General features: G+C 43.5%; 1 protein-coding gene across 5 annotated transcripts in view; it reads right to left on the bottom strand.

Annotated features, from left to right (window-relative positions):
* SMC3 (structural maintenance of chromosomes 3) overlaps positions 1-20284 on the bottom strand; it is a 606933-nt gene that overhangs the window by 190135 nt on the left and 396514 nt on the right. For all 5 annotated transcript variants that reach the window (XR_011892404.1, XR_011892405.1, XM_072286062.1 and 2 more), the window contains exons 22-23: positions 2752-2826; positions 2536-2644 (exon numbers count right to left, since the gene is read on the bottom strand). Coding sequence is in view for 3 of the 5 variants with exons in the window: in XM_072286062.1 (XP_072142163.1) it covers positions 2536-2644; positions 2752-2826 (184 nt within the window). In the remaining 2 variants the exon portion in view is untranslated. The remainder of the gene's footprint in view (positions 1-2535; positions 2645-2751; positions 2827-20284) is intronic.

Genomic DNA, 20284 nt, shown 5'->3' with positions numbered 1-20284 from the left:
GGGGTACGTGGTGATGCAGCGAAGCTGTCTGAATTATCAGCATATCCTGAAATCGGGCGTCCAGAAAAATGGTCGTTGACTGTACACTGGCAACTCTTCCAGCCGCGACACGCCGTCAAAGACGATACATTACAATTCCTCTCTGTTACTTGAGCCAGCAGTAGCGCGACTTTTGTTCCCTTTCAATAAATTTACAGCTAATTTTCCCTGATAGAAGTACAAATTCCACGAATTTTTCCAGAATATTTTCAGACTATTAAAAATCCCCAAAAATTCCCAGTTTTCCAGGTTGGTAGACACCCTGAAGTTTAAATACAGCGGCGCTGGCCGTTTCGACAGCAGAGACGACAACCGGGAGTGGCTGCGCGCACGCCGGCCACTTTCCGGAAGGAAAAAAAGTTACAAGAAGCTGTGCGGGAGGCGCTGTCGTGCGGTGTGTGGAATGGGAACCGCTGCACTCTTTTTCGGAGAAAGAATCCGCTCGCTGTTTGTGGCTACTGCCGGAGTACAGATACTGAAGCTGTTCTGGCCCAACATGACACAATTTCGTCCAATTTTCTGTGTATGGCGCAGTTTGGCACAGGAATTGGCATTTGTGTCAAAATGGCACAATTGGCGCAGGAGTCCCACCCCTGTTTGTTGAACATATTTCGCCTGCTCTACTGTGAGTGGTACAGTACGCAACCTTTACAACAAAGTGACCAGCATAACAAAGGATTTTGGAGGTCTCTAGCCCTTTGTTATAAAGGCGTTTGACTGTACCTGTTCATAAAGCACAAAATACATCTACAACAGGACATGTACGTTGTGTGTTTCAAACTTTGTCACGACATTTCAAAAAGCGGAGTCCTATATTTAGGACACTAGGCAGATTGGGTGCGATTTAGAGAGTATATAGTAATGGATATGCCAGACATCCTATCAAAGCAAGACTAAGGTAATGATAACTTTTTTGTGTAGAATAAAATGTTTTGTTCTTTTTTGTTGGGAAGGAAGATATTCCTTGCTTGGGCTTTTGCAAACAAATCTCTACAAAGGCTGAAAATAATTTCGAATTTTAGTGGCAGTCGTGATGAGGTGCCTTCATTCATGAAGATTCTTTCACCTAGAAGTCATGCGGCATCAGTAATGGATGAAGAAATCAGTTATTAATATGCCATCGGCATGAACCAGTAGGTAAAACTTCGCATGCAGTTATGATGCTAAGGTTATCACCAAGCTACCAGCACAATGTACAAAATTTTGTAGAAAGTGAACACAAGAGTGACCAAACGTTTTTCTAGGATCCAGTTCTGCTGCATGCCAATTTTGTAATGCAACCCTGACTGTAATAAATACATTCGAAGTTTTATTCGCTGATGAAATGGCCACCTCCCCTGGAAATAAAACAAACAACTACAGTAGAATTTTAATGATGGCAAAAAAATTTGTATCACATGAAATGTAAAAAAAAATCGGGAAATTAAGGGGTTATAAAATGGCCGATTTATGCAAAACTTCAAATCCAACAAACAAAGACACCAAGGACAACATAGGGGAAACTACTTGTACTTAATGATTGAGTTAAAGAAGTTATAAACTAATGGAAATGAAAGTGGATGAAAAACAACTGGCCGCAGGTGAGATACGAACCCATGTCTTCACATTATGTGTGCGATGCTCTAACCAATTGAGCTACCACGGCGTCGTTTTCCCACCCACTTTCTGGGGTATTAAAGTTTTACTACTAGGATTAAGCCTGGGAGTATTAGCCAGCGCCACCACTCACAAACATTGGCGGCGGATGTGGAACATCCTTTGTGCCGCAGGCATCATGAGTTCCTGATCTATTTGGGTGACGGCAACTGGTTAATAAACCCACACAAGCTACCTGAAGGCATCAATGTTGCTAGGTTCGGGACCCTCGTAATGTAATGAACGAGAAGAAAGGGAACTGAGGGGCCCGATTTTTATTAATCATATCATAAGAAGCCAACAAACAAAGACCCCCAGAACAACATAGGGGAAACTACTTGTACTTACTGATTGAGTTAAAGAAATGATGAAGTAATGGAAATGAAAGTGGATAAAAAAAAACTGGCCGCAGGTGGGATAGAGCCCATGTCTTCGCATTACACATTAAGGCATTAGCAATTTAATGTCACTGCCTGCATGGTACGGGTATAAAATGCCATATAATTGCCCATTCCAAATGAGACAAAGCAGCACAAGGCGAATGAAGCATCATCATCTCAAGTGCAATGCTGCCCAGTTTCTGTGGAAACCAAGTGCTCCTGGAAGTTTTCTTCTTATTAGATAGCCCTCAACACATGCTCAAATTTAAATGTCTTTATAGACCAGGAGATGTGTATAACCTATGTACTAGTGTTGGCATTCTGTATCAAGACAACAGTGCATTTTTTTCTGCTGCACTGCTTTTAAATAAACAATAGATGCAAAGTAGTTGTTGAAACCCTGGTGACACTTGTTCAGATCCCAATTTGAGCACAGTCAAAGGTTGCATGAATATAGACACAAATGGGAAAACATGCTTGCCTTTTAAGTTAGTGTTGACATCACTGATGCGTGCATTCACACTGGCCAACTCTGCTTGGCTGTTCTCCAGTTTGCGCCGCCTGTCTTCGACTGAAATTTCCTGCAATGCCTTCATTCAGAAAAAGAAAGCACCAGCCTTCATTGTTCGTCCACACCACCACAAGTAATCTAGGAAGTGTAACTCACGGCTTCAGTAATCTAGGAAGTGTAACTCACGGCTTCCAATTCTTCTTTCCTCCGATATAAATTGTTGTTGAGCAGGTTCTCCAGCTTGTTTTTCTCTGCCTCAAGCTGCACATTGGAAGAGAATTCATGCTCAAACAACCACATTGAATTACATGTACATAGGTATTTATTAGTTTTTACAGATTCATATGCATTTGACATGACAAAAATTGACATGTTTTGCACTGATCAGACAGAATAGATATTTATATTGTGACACTCAAAGCCGCTCCAGATGGCACACATCACCACAGTGCCACAGAAAAATTGCATGACCTCACATTTATGTATGCTGAATTACTTCCACAGCCGTGGAACACACCCTGGCATTCCGAGCCTGCACTTGTTCATGCAAAAAACATATTTACTGTGCAGTTTTACACACTATGCTCCCAAACTGCTCAGAAATTCTGTGTTTGTGCAGACACAGTCTGAAAACCTTTGCAGTTGACTGCACAGACATTAGACAGTATTTAATGGGAATTGCCATTCACAAAGATTAGCTTCAATTCAGGCACCACAGTGCTACAAAAGTGTGCCTATGGGACAGAGAGCAAACAAGCTTTTCTTTTTGAAAAGCAGCACTGTCTTTCTTTGTATAGGCTATCAAGTGTGACTCCGTGGCCATTACTCTCCACGAAGCAACTTACATAGAACACTCTCATAAAACTTAATTTCACAGTAACGGGTTGATTGCTAGATAAAGGTAGAACTTTATCATCTTAACTGTTACGCCCAAACACCAGCACCTCTATGTCATTGTGACGTCACGGATTACAAAGTATTCAGGCTATTGCGCACCCCTTCAAATTTAACAAGTTCAGTCCTTTAAAACACAACTTTTGCCAACAATATGATGGGCCATAAAATGCCGTAAGGATGGCTCTTTCTGGTATTGTACAATTTCACTAACACAGTTCAACATATCCCTATGCATTTTGAGTAAGAATGCAACGGATGCAAAACCCACAAAAAACTAGTGGAAATACTCAGGATTCAAAGTACAAATCTGTCAGTCTTAGAATAAGAAAAACACTACCAGTGGAAGGAAATAAAATTACAAAAATTTGATGAAAAATACTAACAATTATTTGAACATTTATTGTTTGCTGTTTTTAATACAGGTTCTCTGTTGTGGAATGTTGTGAACAGCACTCTGCTCAATAGAAGTCGCAAGAACCATTATCTGTGACAAGCGTAAATGTTCATGATGCAATATTCACGTAACAGCTGTCGAAGGTTCAGTTGTCATTATGCATTGGTTCTATGAGTTGATGTGAATGTTGGTGCTGCAGAGTTGCTCCTGCGTCAAAATCATCAAAGCAATAGAACTGACAATCGGGCTGGTTGGTAAGTAACAGCTGTGGAAGTAACGTTAAATATACGGAGCCGCGAATGAGTCCAAAATGGTCGATGCCGTATATTTATGGCACCATCTGTACATCAATTTCCTAACTTTTTTGTTCCTGGCATGTGCTGCCACTATGTGGGAATACACAGAATTTTTTTCTCGCGCCTACTTCTCTCGCTTTTCGTTGCATGGTTTGTTTTAGAGCTAGTTTGTTTGCTCTGGCACCTCTATATACTATTGCTCGCACATTGGCGCGCACGCACGGGCGGCAGTTAGTTTGGGTTTTGTTCCAAGGGCAGTTTCGGCTTCTTGCGCTCACAAAACTGATGGCTATGTTGTTATTAATCGCTCAAAAGGCGACTGCCTGTTACTCGCTCATTTATTGCTCACAGGGATGCGCATATGAAGGATGCCGCCGTGCATGTGTTTCATTTTCTTTTTTTGGATACTCGCGAAAACTAATTGCTTCTGCTTGGTGGTAGCATAAAGATTAGCAGAAATTTGTCACAGATTTTGCTTTTTTGACGGGCACACAACCATTCAGTTTTCTTGAGTGCGCTCACCTACGCAATGGACGTAAATATTAGTGCAAGAGCAGGAACATTTGAGACTTGCTAAATATTCTCGTGTGCGCGTTTTCTAAGCCTTCAACTATGTGTATAACAATGCATCAAATTTTTAATTCTTATAAGTTTATTTCGTTTTTTTTTATTGTTGTTATTCATGAATAAACAGTAAAGATATACCAACGCAAAATATTTCTCACTTTACGGTCATCCTAGAAAAATTATGGTAATTTTTTTTTTTTGAAGTAGGTCCCTCCGAAAAATTTCAATCTGCAAGAAAAAAAATTAACTCTGGGCGGTCGCATATGACGAAAAAAATCGACACTGAAAGGGTTAAAAGGCTACAATGACATCAGTTTTTCTCCAATCAATAAAAATCTTTTTTCCATCATTACAACAAAATGGGAGGTCATCATAAATGAAGTTCCCAGTCTCTTTACACTCAACTAATAAGACAAACAAGTGCCTAACGTTATTTCACGTTCTTAATATTATTTAAATTCAGGGGCTTTTACATGCCAAAACCACGATCTGACAATGAGGCATGCCATATGAATTTTGACGAGTTAGTTATGACTTTAACATGCACCTAAATCTACTAAGTAAACAAGTGTATTTTGCATTGCACCCGTATCAGAATGCTGGGATTGAACCTGCAACCTCGAGTTCCAAACCATAGCCACTAAGCCACCGCAGCGGGTATGTTTTAAAGGAGTCCTGCATCCACCCTGTCCCCCCCCCCTTTTTTTTTTTCTCAAGAGTTAAAATTTTTTTTCTTACATCACCTGGGGCAGACAGCACAATTATAATCCTTAAGCTGGACTGCTAAATCAGGTGGATATTACTTGCACAAACAAATCGAAATGCATAATTGACTAAAAATTTATTAAACATATTTATATATGTTTAAGAATTGAACCCAGTGAGCTATAAAGGTATATCCACTTGTAAAAAATCACAAAACTAGCATGATAATAATCGCCAAAGCTGACAGTCAAAGACACTGCTGTTCTGATAAAACACCTTCTTATGTGTTCCAGGGCAAAAATATTTCAAACACCAATGTATTTCGTCAAATATTTTTGGAAATGCATACATTTAACTAATGCCATCCTCAGAATTCATGAATTTCAATACGTGCCCTAAAGGGATTGCAGAATCATCCAAACTAATCCCAAATAATACAACCTGATTTGGGGCTCTAAAATTAAGTGACATGCAGCAATAGAGCCTACAACAAAATAAGTTGTTTAACAACTGCAAAGCCGAAACACCATTTCACATCAAAGAAAATTAATATATCTTCTTTACATTTATTCCTGGCCATGGAGAGGCCTATAATGGGATGAAGAAAACAGTGAAATGATAATTGAAGAAAAATTATTTGTTTAATAATTGATTTGCTGAATTATTTACAGCTGAGACTCCCTCCAGCATATAAAAAATGCTAGCATGGACTCTACAATGGAGTTCACAGTGCTTAAAGAGTTATTAGGTATCAAATTCAGCATATCAAGAATGATATGCTGGGCTTTGTAGAGTCAAGGAGAATTACGAGGCTTCACCAGCCTCAAGAGCAAGCTGGAGACCAACAACTGTTTGCACATAAATCTCAATGCATTAGGATGCGTGTCCCTCGCAATGCAATATGCAAGAAGAATCCAAGTGACAGCCACATGAAGCCAATAACAGAAAGCTTGTGGGTTAGACACCCACAGGTTGAAGACCATGAAGCTTTATCACAACCCTCAAAACTCAAAACCAAAACCTAGCCCATTATAACTAATACTATGCTGGCAAGTGCAATGTAATTGTTAATGCAGATGTGATCCAATACATTGTTAGTGGCCAAAATTGGTTTCAAAAAGTTAGACAGTTATAAGTAGGAATCGGATTTCACAGCATCTATTTTATTTTTAATTTGGCAGGCATTTAATGGAATGTTTTTTTTTTTTTTTCTGAAAGCTCAGCACCGATCGGCCCCTATTTTTTTAGAGTAGGTACCACTGGCCTTTTGAAGAACTACTAACACGTAAAAATCTGCAGACTGGTCGTGCAGTTTATGTGAGGCATATACCATGTGCTGCCAATCACATGCAACCACCATTTGAATGCTGCACCTATTGCAGCAGCACTACAGAGGAGCACGAGGGCACAAGTTCTCTACATTCCATGCAAGTTCCACTGCGACGCCACTGAAGCCTTCTTTCATGCAAGCAAACCATGCCTCAGCAAAGCGCTGTCATTTCCAGCTGCCAAATCGACAGACACATCAACGCCGGCATGCCTTAAAAGTAGCTGGGATAACTGGCACCTCTCCAGTGGGAATGGAAGCACTGCAGCTGCCAACATGCTTCAAACACATTTTCGTTTTTGGATGCAGGTGAGCACAGCACCTCAACTTTTCTGTAAAAAGTCAAACAATGTTTCGCTGCTAGTGCTTCCAAGCCCACAAGTATTCTTCCAATTAGCATGTGAATGTGTTCTTGTTTCCAAGTTGTTATTTATGTCCGGCAAAATAGAGCTAAACCCTAGATCCCCTAAAGAAGATCCTAACCTGTTTAACAAGCAGTTGCTACAGCTTGTTGAATCACTACACGACAAATTTGATTCTAAACACGAAGAAATGATGACTGCCTTGAGTGAAGTCAAAGAGGCTCAATATTCAATGGAGCAACAAATAGCTGATATCAACAACAGGCTCTCGGCAGTTGAACAATGCATTCAATCACCTGAAGGCTAACAGGGTGAAAGCCTCGTGCCGCAAGTAGCTGTATTGAACCAACGGCTCAATGAATTTGGAGACCATTCACGCAGCGAGAATTTAATATTTCATGGGGTAGCAGATAGCGCTGCGGAAACTTGGGCGCAGTCAGAAGAGAAAATTTGCTCAGTTTTAAATTCAGCATTAAGCATAAACCTAAATAAAAGTGATGACTGCATTTCCAGGGTAAACAGACTTGGCCGTTTTGTCCCCAACAAGTCCAGGCCCATTATTGTCAGATTTTTATAGTCTAAACTAAAGGAAACGATTCTTTCTTCTAAAAATGAGTTAAAGACAACTGGTGTTTCCGTAAGTGAAGATTTTTGTAAGGCAACTAGAGCTGTCAGAACTAAACTGTACGAATTTGGCAAAGAAAGCGGTCAACTTTTCACTGTGAAGTGCAACAAGCTATATATCAACAAAAAATGTTATATTTACTCCCCTGATAACGACAGTGTCTGTAAACTTCAATTGGGCAATGTTCCCTGCAGTGCTGCATTATCGTTCACTGCTACTAACCGCCATTCTGACGCGTCTTTTTCTTAACAGAAATTAGGCACCGGCCACGCAGCCAACCTTGTCATGATTTCTCTTTTTTATTGTCGAATGTGCGAAGTGCAATTAATAAACGTGAAGCTCTAGCATCTATTTTTGATTTGTGTGCCACTGTTGTGGTTGTATTGACGGAGACTTAGTTGACCGATAAAATTCTTAGTGAAGAGCTGTTCCACTTTGACAAGAATTACGTTGTTCACCGTCATGACCGGGATCTAAAATCAGGCGGTGGTGTTTTAATTGCCGTCGCCGACAATATAGTGTCTTGTAGGATCCCGCTTGCGTCGTCTTTAGAATTGGTTTGTGTTCTTATTGTTTATAAACCACCAAAACACATTGCTTTGTGCGTGTTACCAGCCGCCAAGTGCACCATCTACTTTTTGTGATGAACTGCATGACAATCTGAATTTTCTTTTCTCGAAATTTCCACACTCACCGCTACTCCTTTTAGGCGATTTTAATTTCCCCAAAATAAAGTGAACTTTGGTATCACCCTTCGTTGTCGGTACGTCCGCCAAACGTCAATCTTTCCTTAACTTTGCCTAAATTTTAATCTTACGCAACTTGTTTCTAGGCCTACTAGCGCTGGCACTACTTCATCTAACACTCTAGACTTGATCCTTGTCACTGAACCAAACTTACTACATTCTTTAACTTGTTTCCCCGGACAAAGTGATCACTGTTTTTTACATTTTTTTTGTAACAGGCCCCATTAGATGTGAGAAGAACAATGCAAAATTTATGAGAGATAATGCGAGTGGTGATTACACTACAATTAATAATGAGTTTGCAGTGTTCATTGACGACTGTATACCAGAATTTTTCAGCCGTACCGTGGAAGAAAATTGGAACTTATTTAAAAACAAAGCCACGTCATTTGTCGCTAAAAATGTGCCACTGCACAGACTTTCCGGAAAGAAACACTCTCCTTGGTTTTCCACGACATTAAAAAGTCTGTCAAACAAACAAACAAAAAAAAACCTTTTCCGTCTTGCAAAACGCAGTCAAACATCTACTTGTTGGAATGACTATTCTATTGCGCTGCTGCATGCTTATCGTACCGCATTAAAAGAAGCGAAGGACGTTTTTTTTTAATACCTATCTACCATCACTTCTATCTACAAATCCGTCAAAATTTTCGAGCACTCTTCAAATAAAAAAGAAAAATAACATATCTCTTACAGATACGGATGCCAACACCATAAGCAATGCAGAATGTTGCAATGTCCTAAATGATACTTTCGCGAAATCGTTTTCTGTTTGCGTTGTTGATACAGTGCCCCACATGTGCAAAGAAGATTTCTTTCCCATGGATCCACTTGTTGTCGGTTTTGCAGGGATTTTGAAGTTAATTCAAGATTTAAAACTATCGTCTTCCTGTGGTGCCGAAGAATTTAATTCAAAATTTTTGTAGAGTACTGCTGTCTACTCCTCTATATTTTTTATGTACCTTTTCACCCAATCTATTGAGTGCTCAACTTTGCCCACAGACTGGAAGGTGGGGAAGGTGGTCCCTCTGTTGAAATCAGGTAACCCACATTCTCCTCTCAATTACAGTTCCATTTCACTTACCAGCGTGCCTTGCAAAATCCTTGAACACATAATATTTTCCAATCTTGTCTCATTTCTTGAATCCAACTCTTCCTTCACTTCATTTCAACATGGGTTTCGCAAAAACTACTCCTGCGAAACACAACTAATATCTTTTATACATAACATTGCTTCCTCTTTAGACAAAGGCCAAGTCATTGACTGCATCTTTCTAGATATTGCGAAAGCATTTGACAAGGTGTCATCACTTACTGCTTCTTAAACTTAGTACTCTTAATATCAACCCTAATATTGTGAAAAGGATAGAATGTTTTCTAAACAATTGTACCCAGTTTGTAACAGCTAACGATTCTGCATCCCGTACTGCACCGTGAAGTCAGGTGTTCTTCAAGGCTCTGTCTTGGGATAGTTATTGTTCCTAATTTATATAGATGACTTACCTGCCATAGTTAATAGTTCTATTAAACTTTTTGCCGACGATTGCGTTCTATACCATGAAATAACTAATCAGCATGATAACTTTATGGTTCAGACAGATCTAGATAACATTTCAAGGTGGTGCTCACAATGGCTAATGTTTTTAAATCAGACTAAATGCAAAATTATATCTGTCTCGCGTCGCTCAAACTCACCAACACCTTTCGGCTATATTATCAATGAAACCAACCTTGGGAGCACGTGACTTCCTATACATACGCATCTTGGAATCGAGCTAAACAGTAACCTTTCGTGGCATGCGCACGTCGATCATATCACGAACAATGCAAACAGATCTCTTGGCTACACTCGCAGGAATTTTTCTAAAGCCCCACTCCATTTGAAGTTATTGCTCAACAAAACACTAATTAGACCGAAGCTAGAGTATGCGTCATTTGTCTGGGACCCTTGTCAAAAAACTTTAGCAGATACCATTGAGTCAGTCCAGAACAGGACAGCACTTTTCATCCTTTCCAATTATTTTCTTTAATGAAGTCAAACCTTGGCCTTATTAATTTGCAGCTTCGAAGAAAAATTTCCCGTCTCTGCCTTTTAAAAAAATTTTTACCAAAATAACTCACTGCAACAAGACCTTATTTCAGAGCCTTCGTACATGTTGTCGCGTCTTGATCATCGGTTTAAAGTGTTCATTTCTTTTTGTCGCACAAATGTTTTCTCCGATTCATTTCTACCAAAAACCAGTACCGAGTGGAACCGCCTTCCCCCCTCCATCACCTGCATCAAGGAAGCATTATATTTCAAGATTGCAACAATTGATTATGTTTTGAGTTTATCGCCTAAATACTAATCATTGTTTGCACGTGTTGTATTTTTTTTATAATTGTACCCGCCCCCTCTGTAATGCCCTTCTGGGCCCTGAGGGTACTGTAAATAAATAAATAAATAAATGTTTCTTAGCACATGGTCATTCCCACAATTATCCTAATCCTGTATTTTGTGAGGGACATTTTGCCTCTCCAAATTTCATAACTGTTGTCATGCTCAACTGCTACAACAACAGGGCTACAAAGTCGCTTTTAGCTTTCCTACACTTCAACATAGGTAGCCATCTACAAAACTCAAAGCATAAAAATTCAACTTAATAATGTTACATGCATATTGCATTGTTGCTTTTGGGACAATGCGTGCGGGCGCTCTGACAACAAAAACGAACTGCTCCCGAGACTCGAGCTGTCGGCTGAACTAGCCAGCGTTGCAGCGTTTTTTGTAAATATACATTGTAAATAGTCTTCACTGCTTCATCCCTTGTTCACAAAGCATTTTGCTGGAGGTTGGCGTTTCTCGTCCTCACCACAGAGCTCTGCATAGGCTACACCAACCAGCTTTCCACCATTGCTATCGGTGATGACACTTAATCTGCATCTACCCCTGCGACTTCAATAACAACGTATGTCACGGTTACCAATCCTCGCGATCCTGGCATATCCTCTGGTCAAGATAATGTAGCCATTGAGTACTGCCTCAGCATGTATGAGCGTGTTAGCTAGCAGAACCACTGGGGCCCTACCATAATCCTTGCAAAATGTCATTTTCTACTTGGGTGGAACACCACGTGTCTGGCTCTGGACACACGAGCACTAGTTGTCTGGCTGGGTTGCCTTCAAGCAGAAATTCTGTGACCACTTTGGAAACCTGACTGGTCGCCAACCGGCTGCAAGAAAATAGCTTGCTGTCAAAGTGCAGTCTTCCACTTAATAATATGTCTGGCAAATACAAGACGTGCTCGCCCTTTGTCACAAAGTCGACGAGAAAATGGTTGGGTTTACTACCATATTTACACGATTATAAGTCGACCTCTTTTTTTAAATTTTAAAATCTGAAGTGGGGGTGGGGGGTGTCGACTTACAATCGAAACCGAAACATGCCACCGCATAAAGAAGCGAGACCAACGGGATATGAGGGGAGCTACAACATAGTTCCAATTTTATGTTTGCTCTACAGCCCCACCCGTAGCTTTCCGCTATTCCGCACGTTTGTTTGCTTTTCGGAAGGGTTTTTCAACATTTTTAAGAGTTTTACAGCGCACACAGCACTCGTGGGGTTGTTGATAGTTCATGGAAGTTCCGTTATTCCATCTGCGGCGGCACCCTCAGAACAGCGGCGCTTGCGGGGAGTATCGATAGTTCATGGAAGAGCAGACACTGCTCGCGGCTTGCATGTTTCTCTTTCCATGTAGTTTTGTCTTTATTCTATGCTTTCATGCGTTCAATTTGACTGCCGGCCACGTGCTACTTCGGTGCTTCCTCAGTCGTCATGAGTGCTCCGAGTCCACTAAACATTCGGCGCTCGTTCAGAGCGGTGTTGAAGAGGGCTGCCATCCTTTACGCTGAAGAAACAAATAACTGCGCAGCCGGCCGCAAGTTTGATGTTTAATGGGTGGTGCGAGGGTGGCGACGGCAGCGAAGCAAAATTTTCCCCTGTGACGGCAAGAGGTTTCCGCGGGCCGAAGTCGGGACGCTTTCCGGAGCTGAAGGCCAAGCTTGCGGCGTCCGTTGCCGAAATGTGTGATCGGTCCCTGCCAGTGACATGCGACATGGTCATGAGACAAGCCTGGATTTTCGCCTTTTAAAGACCTGCTCTGCCATGAGCATGAGTGGCTGGCGGCAGAAGACCGTGAACTTACACCTACTGGCCATGTCAAAAGAGCCTCACTGACTGCTCTGTGTGGTTGGGTGCTTTCGACGTGGACTTATCTATGTATGCAAATGCGGAATTTCACTGGACGGCGACGTGATGTGGGACCGTAGCAGCAATGACGATGGCAGCACTAGTGAGTAGTAGTAGTCTAGTGACCATGCCAGCTACTAATAAATTTTCGTTATGGAATGCACCCACAGGTGTGCTCTTCCTTTTTTTTTTTCCTGTCACACGCGATATGGGGGGGCCGACTTACATTTGAGTCAACTTACAATCGTGTAAATACAGTAAGTAGGCCATTTCCTCAAAGGGATCGCGGAAGAGGCATTCAACTTGTTGATCTACAACAATGTTTCCACCATTGGCAACATTGTCAAGGAATGCCGCTGCTTCAAGCTGGCTAAAAGCCACCGTGTCATTCCACAGTTCTCCCGCCTCCCTAACATGGCTGCAATGTCATCACGTGTCAGCCTTACCAATACAACCCCTTTCAATGAAAATCTGGCGCGTATGGTTTGCAACAAGCTCGAGGCTGCAAGTCCAGCCCTGTTTGTTCCACGCCCACTTGACTAAACCACTGACCAGTCAGCACCACAGCACCAGAATCTCTCTCATTCAGGCACTTGTGTGGCAAGAATTGGCCAATGTCAGATTTCCTGCTACCTGCTCTGTCTCCTGACCTGAGTCCAGACCAGTGCCGACAGCTGTGCCTCGCAGCAGCCTGTATTCTTCCAGATTCTGCAACCCTACTGAGTAGAGCACTCTGGACGCCAAGCCAATCTGCTCCCATCGCCACTGAATTGGCCACATACCTCGTCACTGCCACACTTCCTGGTCGTCCTAGTATTGGAGCTACTTTTCCCTCCTCTCCTCGCCCATATGCCGATCCTCGCAGCTACTCGTCCCGCTTACTCGCCATCACCTCGCACCGTCGGTCCCCATCACCCCAGCTACGCCATTTGTCGCAGACCAATTATAGACCCTCCTGGATGGAAAACTACACCATGCAGATCCAGGATATAGTACTGGATTATTTTAATCATGCTGAACTGCTCCATTGACACTCCCAATGAACCAGAACTTACTTTATGTTCACGTCGATGGTGTCCCTTTGACTGTGTAAACTGACACTCGAGCCCAGGTGTCCACAATGAGTGCTAACCTCTGTCATTGACTTAAGAAGTTTCTCACGCCTGCTATTACACAAGCCATACGAATCGCCGATGGCAGCCACATGCTACGCAATCATCAGAGCGCTTCCAACAAGCTGCGCCACAGATGTCACAGATTTTCTCTTAAATGAAATAATTTTGCAACATGAAGCCATTTCTTGGCTGTAAACAACCAGCATCATCATCAGCATATTGTATGGACACATTGATTCTGTGGCTTCGCTGTGACTTCAAGAAGTATTCAAGGCATCAGTTATTTGTTTAATCTGTTGCTTCAATAGACGAATTAAAGTTCAGAGAAATAATAAAACATACAAACCGAGTGTCTGCGTGTTTTTGTTTTATTTCGTACCATAAAGACAGATATACTTTTGTTTCGTCTGCTTGTTCCCACATTACGTAGTCGCCAGTGCAGAGAACGAAACCATGTCATTTTCTACCATGTTCCAGTACCACGATCATGCTCTTTCATCCTCCCACACCTGCCTCAGTGCTCGTGATTGTGGCACTGACTTGTACCGCTAGTCAAGTGTTCTCGTGCAGAGCACGCAAAATCGTCTGCTGTGTGAAACGAGACAAATGCAACAGCTTGCAAGCAAGACCGCCACCAGAGGTATGCCACTAAGCAAAAACGAGAAGAAGAGAAAAAAGGCTGAGCGCATGACATATTTGTCACGGGATCCTCCAACTCCAGTATAGGAGAACGCAGGCAAGGAATTCTACTTCTGGAGGCTAAACAGGGCAAGCGGAGAGAATGACTATGTTGGCGATGACACTCTCCTCCTGAAATCATGATTTCATGGCACTTCAAATATTTCTATCTCTGTTATGAATAAACTAATTTGAAAATTCCTGCGGTGGAACACTAGGGCACGTAACAACTTCCCGTGCATAATCAAAATTAACTCTGTGGCCTGCTGAGGGCTTTTTTAAACCTAACCGACGCAATAAATGCTGATTTTCAAAGCTCAATAACCGCTGGGACTCTCAAAATGAAAGTGAACGCTCTACAGGAGAGCCAATTGCCCATATGACAAGAGCATTCACCAAGAAGAATGTGACTGCCAATCAGCCCATGGACCTTTTCGAGAGTCACATGAAAGAAACCGTCCAAGAACGAAGGAGGACTCCGATGAAGAGATGCACACTTAGTGACTCACTCAGCCGTGGATTTCAAACTATCAGGTGCAATGATTGGCATGGGACCAGTTGCCAGATGCAGCAGACAAGAACGTTGCCTGGTTTGATGTGCCATGCAAAGGACGCCAGTCTTTACACCCGAGACTGCAGCTCATCAACAGAGACAGTCGATAGTCACAGTTCACCCCTCTGAGTGACGCCCAATAGCATCGCTCCCGGCTCACGTGGTGGAAAGTGCGCTCACAGCTCTATTGCACATGGGATGCTTGACGCCGCACATAACATAGAAACCCAAGCATTTCAGCAACACCATCAAGATTCATATGAACAACGAAGAGCATGTTTCATCCATTCTGAATGGACTGAAGAAGATTGACTGGCTGGGTCAACCATCAATGCCTGCAACTGTTCACTGCTGCTACGGTGCAGGGTCAGGGACTTGTCAGGCGCTCATTGCCTTTTGTCATTGCATCATCTTGAGATTTTATTTATTGCAGGGTATATATTCAAATAATATTTTGATCCACCATGGTTCACTATGCATCATAGATAATCACTTGTATGGCTGGTAATAAAATTACCTGACAGACACAATTACAAGCTTTCTCTTAATGCAATGGTAATTTGCAATATATATACAGATATATACAGTCGAACCCGGTTATATTGAACTCACAAAATAACGCCTATCAGTTCTATACAGGGCATAATTCGATATAAGCCTGCTAAAGAGCTGGACATCATAAAAGCACATATTGTTTAAAAGCACTTTATTGATGAAACTAGCTTAGTTAACCATGAAATAGCCCTGTATCTTCTTCTGCTTGGGCAACTTCGCTGCCTGCAACAGCACCCACTCCACATTGTCTAAACAGTCAGAGCAGCTGAGTCCACAACTTTTCACATTCGCACAGAAGTGCTAGACTACCGTGAGTGCACCAATCACCTTAGAGGATGTGGGCGAAGGATAGTCGTTGCTTTCTTCATTGTGCCCGCTTTCACTTGTGCTCGGTACAATGTCGGCAATGTAATTTTCATTTTTGAGCTCTCCCGTGGTCGCGACACCATAATCTGCACTCACAAACTCGTCTATCATTGATCCGTCAACAGCTTCCAGAAATTCTGACAGCTCGCTCTAAACTTCGGCAACATTGGCAATGGCTTCGTCGCACTCATCAGAAATTTCAGTCATCCCCGGGCACGTGGAAGCCGACACGCCTGAAGCAGTTTCGAATAAAACACTTGTACAGGGCCACCTCGACGTCTTATACACGGTCATGCGTACATGCCGGACACCACGGGCACCGGGCCGTTTGTCCGCTTTAGCCCTAATCTCATCCTTATTCTTCAAGATTGTGCTGAGAGTGCTCCTTGGGATCTTGTACGCTGCGGCAACATCCGAATTCTCACCACATTCGACTCGATTTATGATGTTGAGCTTCACGGCAAAAGGCAAGTTCTGCCACTTCGCACTAGCCATCACGGCAACACTGGAAGAGAAAGGCCGTAAGGCGCAAACACAATGAACAAGAAGCAGCGAGCCAATTCAAACTTCCACGGCTTGCATGACGAGGGCACAAGAGCCTCCAATAAGCTGTCTGAGCAAGTGCTGCAGGAGGGCCAGGATCATTTTTTTCCAGGAGGGTGCAGACTCGCCCGACGCGACACAGTGCCACCACGAGGGAAAGCCAACTTCTGGGGGCACTTTTGTGCCGCTTGATGTTCTATATTTGTTCGATGTAAGCGTAGCTTTTGCTATATATTCTCACTATACCTATACTGTGCTTGAATGAATGAATTATGGGGTTTTATGTGCCAAACCAACTTTCTGATTATGAGGCACGCTGTAGTGGAGGAGGGCGGCGGCGGCGGCGGCGGCGGCGGCGGCGGCGTGTGTGTGTGTGTGTGTGTGTGTGTGTGTGTGTGTGTGTGTGTGTGTGTGTGTGTGTGTGTGTGTGTGTGTGTGTGTGTGTGTGTGTGTGTGTGTGTGTGTGTGTGTGTGTGTGTGTGTGTGTGTGTGTGTGTGTGTGTGTGTGTGTGTGTGTGTGTGTGTGTGTGTGTGTGTGTGTGTGTGTGTGTGTGTGTGTGTGTGTGTGTGTGTGTGTGTGTGTGTGCGCGCGCGCGCGCGCGCGCGCGCGTGCCTGCGTGCGTGTTGTTACGGGGATGATGGGAGTATAGAAGATTATATTTACAATATATACATCGCATTTCGCGATCTTCTTCTTCCTCTCTTCGTTCATCCTTCCGTAACAGGGCCCCCAAATGGTGAAGCGCCGTCTCGGCGCATGGTAGGTGAACAACTGCAAGCGAAGTATGGCTTCAGCCGCAAAACATGCATGACGTCAATAGGCGGCGGACTTGAGGATGGATGAAACTGTAACAACGCGATCTCGTAATTGACTTAGTTAACTTGACGTAGGACTTCACAAGGCCCTGTGTAGCGAGAGAGAAGCTTCTGGGAGAGGCCGACCAGACGACATAGTGACCAAAGAAGCACCCAAGCCCCTGTGGCGAACTGAACATCATGGTGGCACCAGTTGTAACGCTCTTTTTAGAGATGCTGCGAGGCTAATAGGCGAGATCGGGCATCTTGACGTGCCACGTGAGCGCGATCGATGACTTCACGAGTGTGGTATCCTGTGTTGGCTTCTGGTTTCGGTTTTGGGTCGTTTACGTCAGGGCGCCACTCAGCGCCAAACGCTGTAAGTTGTCTGCTGCGTTTCCCCTCACTGAAATAAAATCATTCTTTGCCTGGTCCCCAACTTGATCAGTTCGGCTCTTTTTCTGCGGCGCTGTGCGCTCCGGCCGTTTAGGCCTCATGCCGTAGGTCCTCCGTCCGGCCGCCCCGTCGAAGCTACAACAAACTGGCGACAAGGTAAACCGTTTACTCTTTTCCTACGTGCCCTGGCCATTATACTCCTGCTCTTATCCTGCTTTGGGAATGCAAGATGCTACGTCTACTTCTGCTCCGTCCACCTCAACTCCCCCGCCTTTGTTCTTGGTGCCCAGCATGGCATTCGCACCCCCCATGCCACCTTTCCTTGCATTACCCGGTACTCCTTCGGTACCGTGGCTCACATGGAAACATTCTTTTTGCCCGTTTCTCCAGGCGGCCGGATGGGAGGCCCTACAAGACGACAGGAAGAAAGCCATTTTACTTAGTAACTTGGGCTTCGAGGAGCACCCTCTCTACTACGACCTCGCGTCGCAAACGGACCTCACAGCTACTACGTTCAAAGACATTCTTTGCATCTTCAACTAGCACTACGAAGAAAGCAACAATCCCCTGGTGCACCGCATTATCTTCCGGGACAGGAAGCAACTACCCGGGGAAACCTTTCAGGACTTCGTCACCGCGCTACAAAGGCTGGCGCCTGCTTGTGCGTTCGGCGCTTGGCAGGACGAGTCCTTTCGCAACCAAATCCTGCAAGGCATCACATCAGCAAGAATACGAGAAAGGTTCCTCCACGAATGATCATCCCTCACGCTCAAGAAAGCCTAGGAAATCGGACGAAGCGTGGAGCAAGTTGACAAGGAACTTCAAGTCTTCAACAGCTCGCCTGTTCAGTGCGTCTCGACGTAACGCCAAGATGGCGTCACCAGCCATCACCTTCCTCCCTCGACCTGGCGCCTTCAAGATGGCGCTCAACGGCATGACGGACAGTCACATCCTCGGGAGGCCGGCCAATGTGACGCTTGGCCCGAACTCTGCGAAGCCAGTCGAGACATCGCAGTCCATTGCTACCGACGTGGTTCACCTCACCACAGATCCATCCTGCCCGCAAAGCATGTTACCTGCCGTGTGTGCGGAAGTGGGACATTACGCTTCCGTTTGCCGTTCAAGGAACTAAACGCAGCGACAGTCTCCTGCTCGAGCGCAGCTTGTTTCCGCTACAGCTGATACAGAATCAGCCACTACAGTCCCGTTTGTGCTTACAATTCAAGCCCCAAATTTCCATCTGGCAACAATTCATGTTGAAGTCCTCATTGCAAATACTACACTCAAGTTGCTCGTGGATACAGAAGCTACGGTGTCGCTGATGGGCAGCTCTTTGTACGAAGCATATTTCAAGGTTTTTCCCTTATCTTCTTCGAGTCTTCGACTCAAGAATTATTTGCAGCAAAAAATTCTGCATTCAGGACATTTCTCCGTGCTCGTCAAGTTCCGCAACAAGGCTGCAGTAGTGACATTTCACATCACGAGCCAAGGCACTTCTCTTCTGGGCTTAGACGCCATTCAAGCTCTGTGCATTGACATTCAAGGGTCTTCGCTCACATGTCAACTTGAGAAAACTAATTGCCTTTGGTTGGTGATAAGATGAAGAATAGCGGAAGTTTGTCACATGTCTTGCTTTTTTGACGGGCACACAACCACACAGTTTTCCTGAGTGCACGCACCTATGCAGTTCGATTACGCTATGGACGTAAATATTAGTGTAAGAGCAGGAACAGGTGAGGGTTGCGAAACATTCTCGTGTGCGCATTTTCAAAGCTTTGAACTATTTGTATAACAATGCTTGAAATTTTTAATTCTTATAACTTTATTTACTTTTTTATTGTTGTTATTCATGAATAAAGAGTAAATATTTACCAACGCTAAATATTTTTTTCTCATTTTACAGTCACCCTAGAAAAATTACGTACATTTTTTTTTCCGAAATAAGTCTCCAAGAAGAATTGTAACTTGCAATAAAGAAATCTACCCTGGGCGGTCGCATATAGCGAGAAAAATCGACCCTCAAAGGGTTAAAAGAATTATTGGGATGAAAGCCTTAGGCGTCTATGGTCTATGCTGGCAGTGCCCTTGGCAAAACTGCGCCGTGACGAAAAATGGCCAAGGCTGCAATGAGTAAACAAAAAAGAAAAAACAAAGCCCCCTTTTTAAAGAAAGATGGCTGAACGCGAAGCTTTCCCCCAACGCAAACTGAATCAAAGTCAAAGTCCAAAGCCAACAACCATGCAAAAAACCCAAGAAATGCTGAGCGACTCGCTGCTATACATGTGTGATTTGATTGCTTGTTTAGGATTGGATTTTTTGAACGTTGAAGTTGAATGAAGACACATTTCATTTAAATTGCTTAGCCTTTATTTTAGATCATGTAGCCATTGATAACATGCACAGACTTACACTTTCATGGATGACTCTATTTTGCATTCACATACGGCAGCCTCTTCGTCTGCCATGCGCTGTACCCGCGGCCTACATATGGTGACGGCCGGGAATGCATTGCGTGACACATGTAATGATATGCAGATATATACAGTTCGTCTGGGTAGCCTGCCGTTCAAC

Source organism: Dermacentor andersoni, chromosome 1 (assembly GCF_023375885.2).
Source record: "Dermacentor andersoni chromosome 1, qqDerAnde1_hic_scaffold, whole genome shotgun sequence".
In the NCBI taxonomy this organism is placed as follows: Eukaryota; Metazoa; Arthropoda; class Arachnida; order Ixodida; family Ixodidae; genus Dermacentor; species Dermacentor andersoni.
Note: the sequence above shows the minus strand (reverse complement) of the source record. Positions and strands in the feature narration are given on the sequence as shown.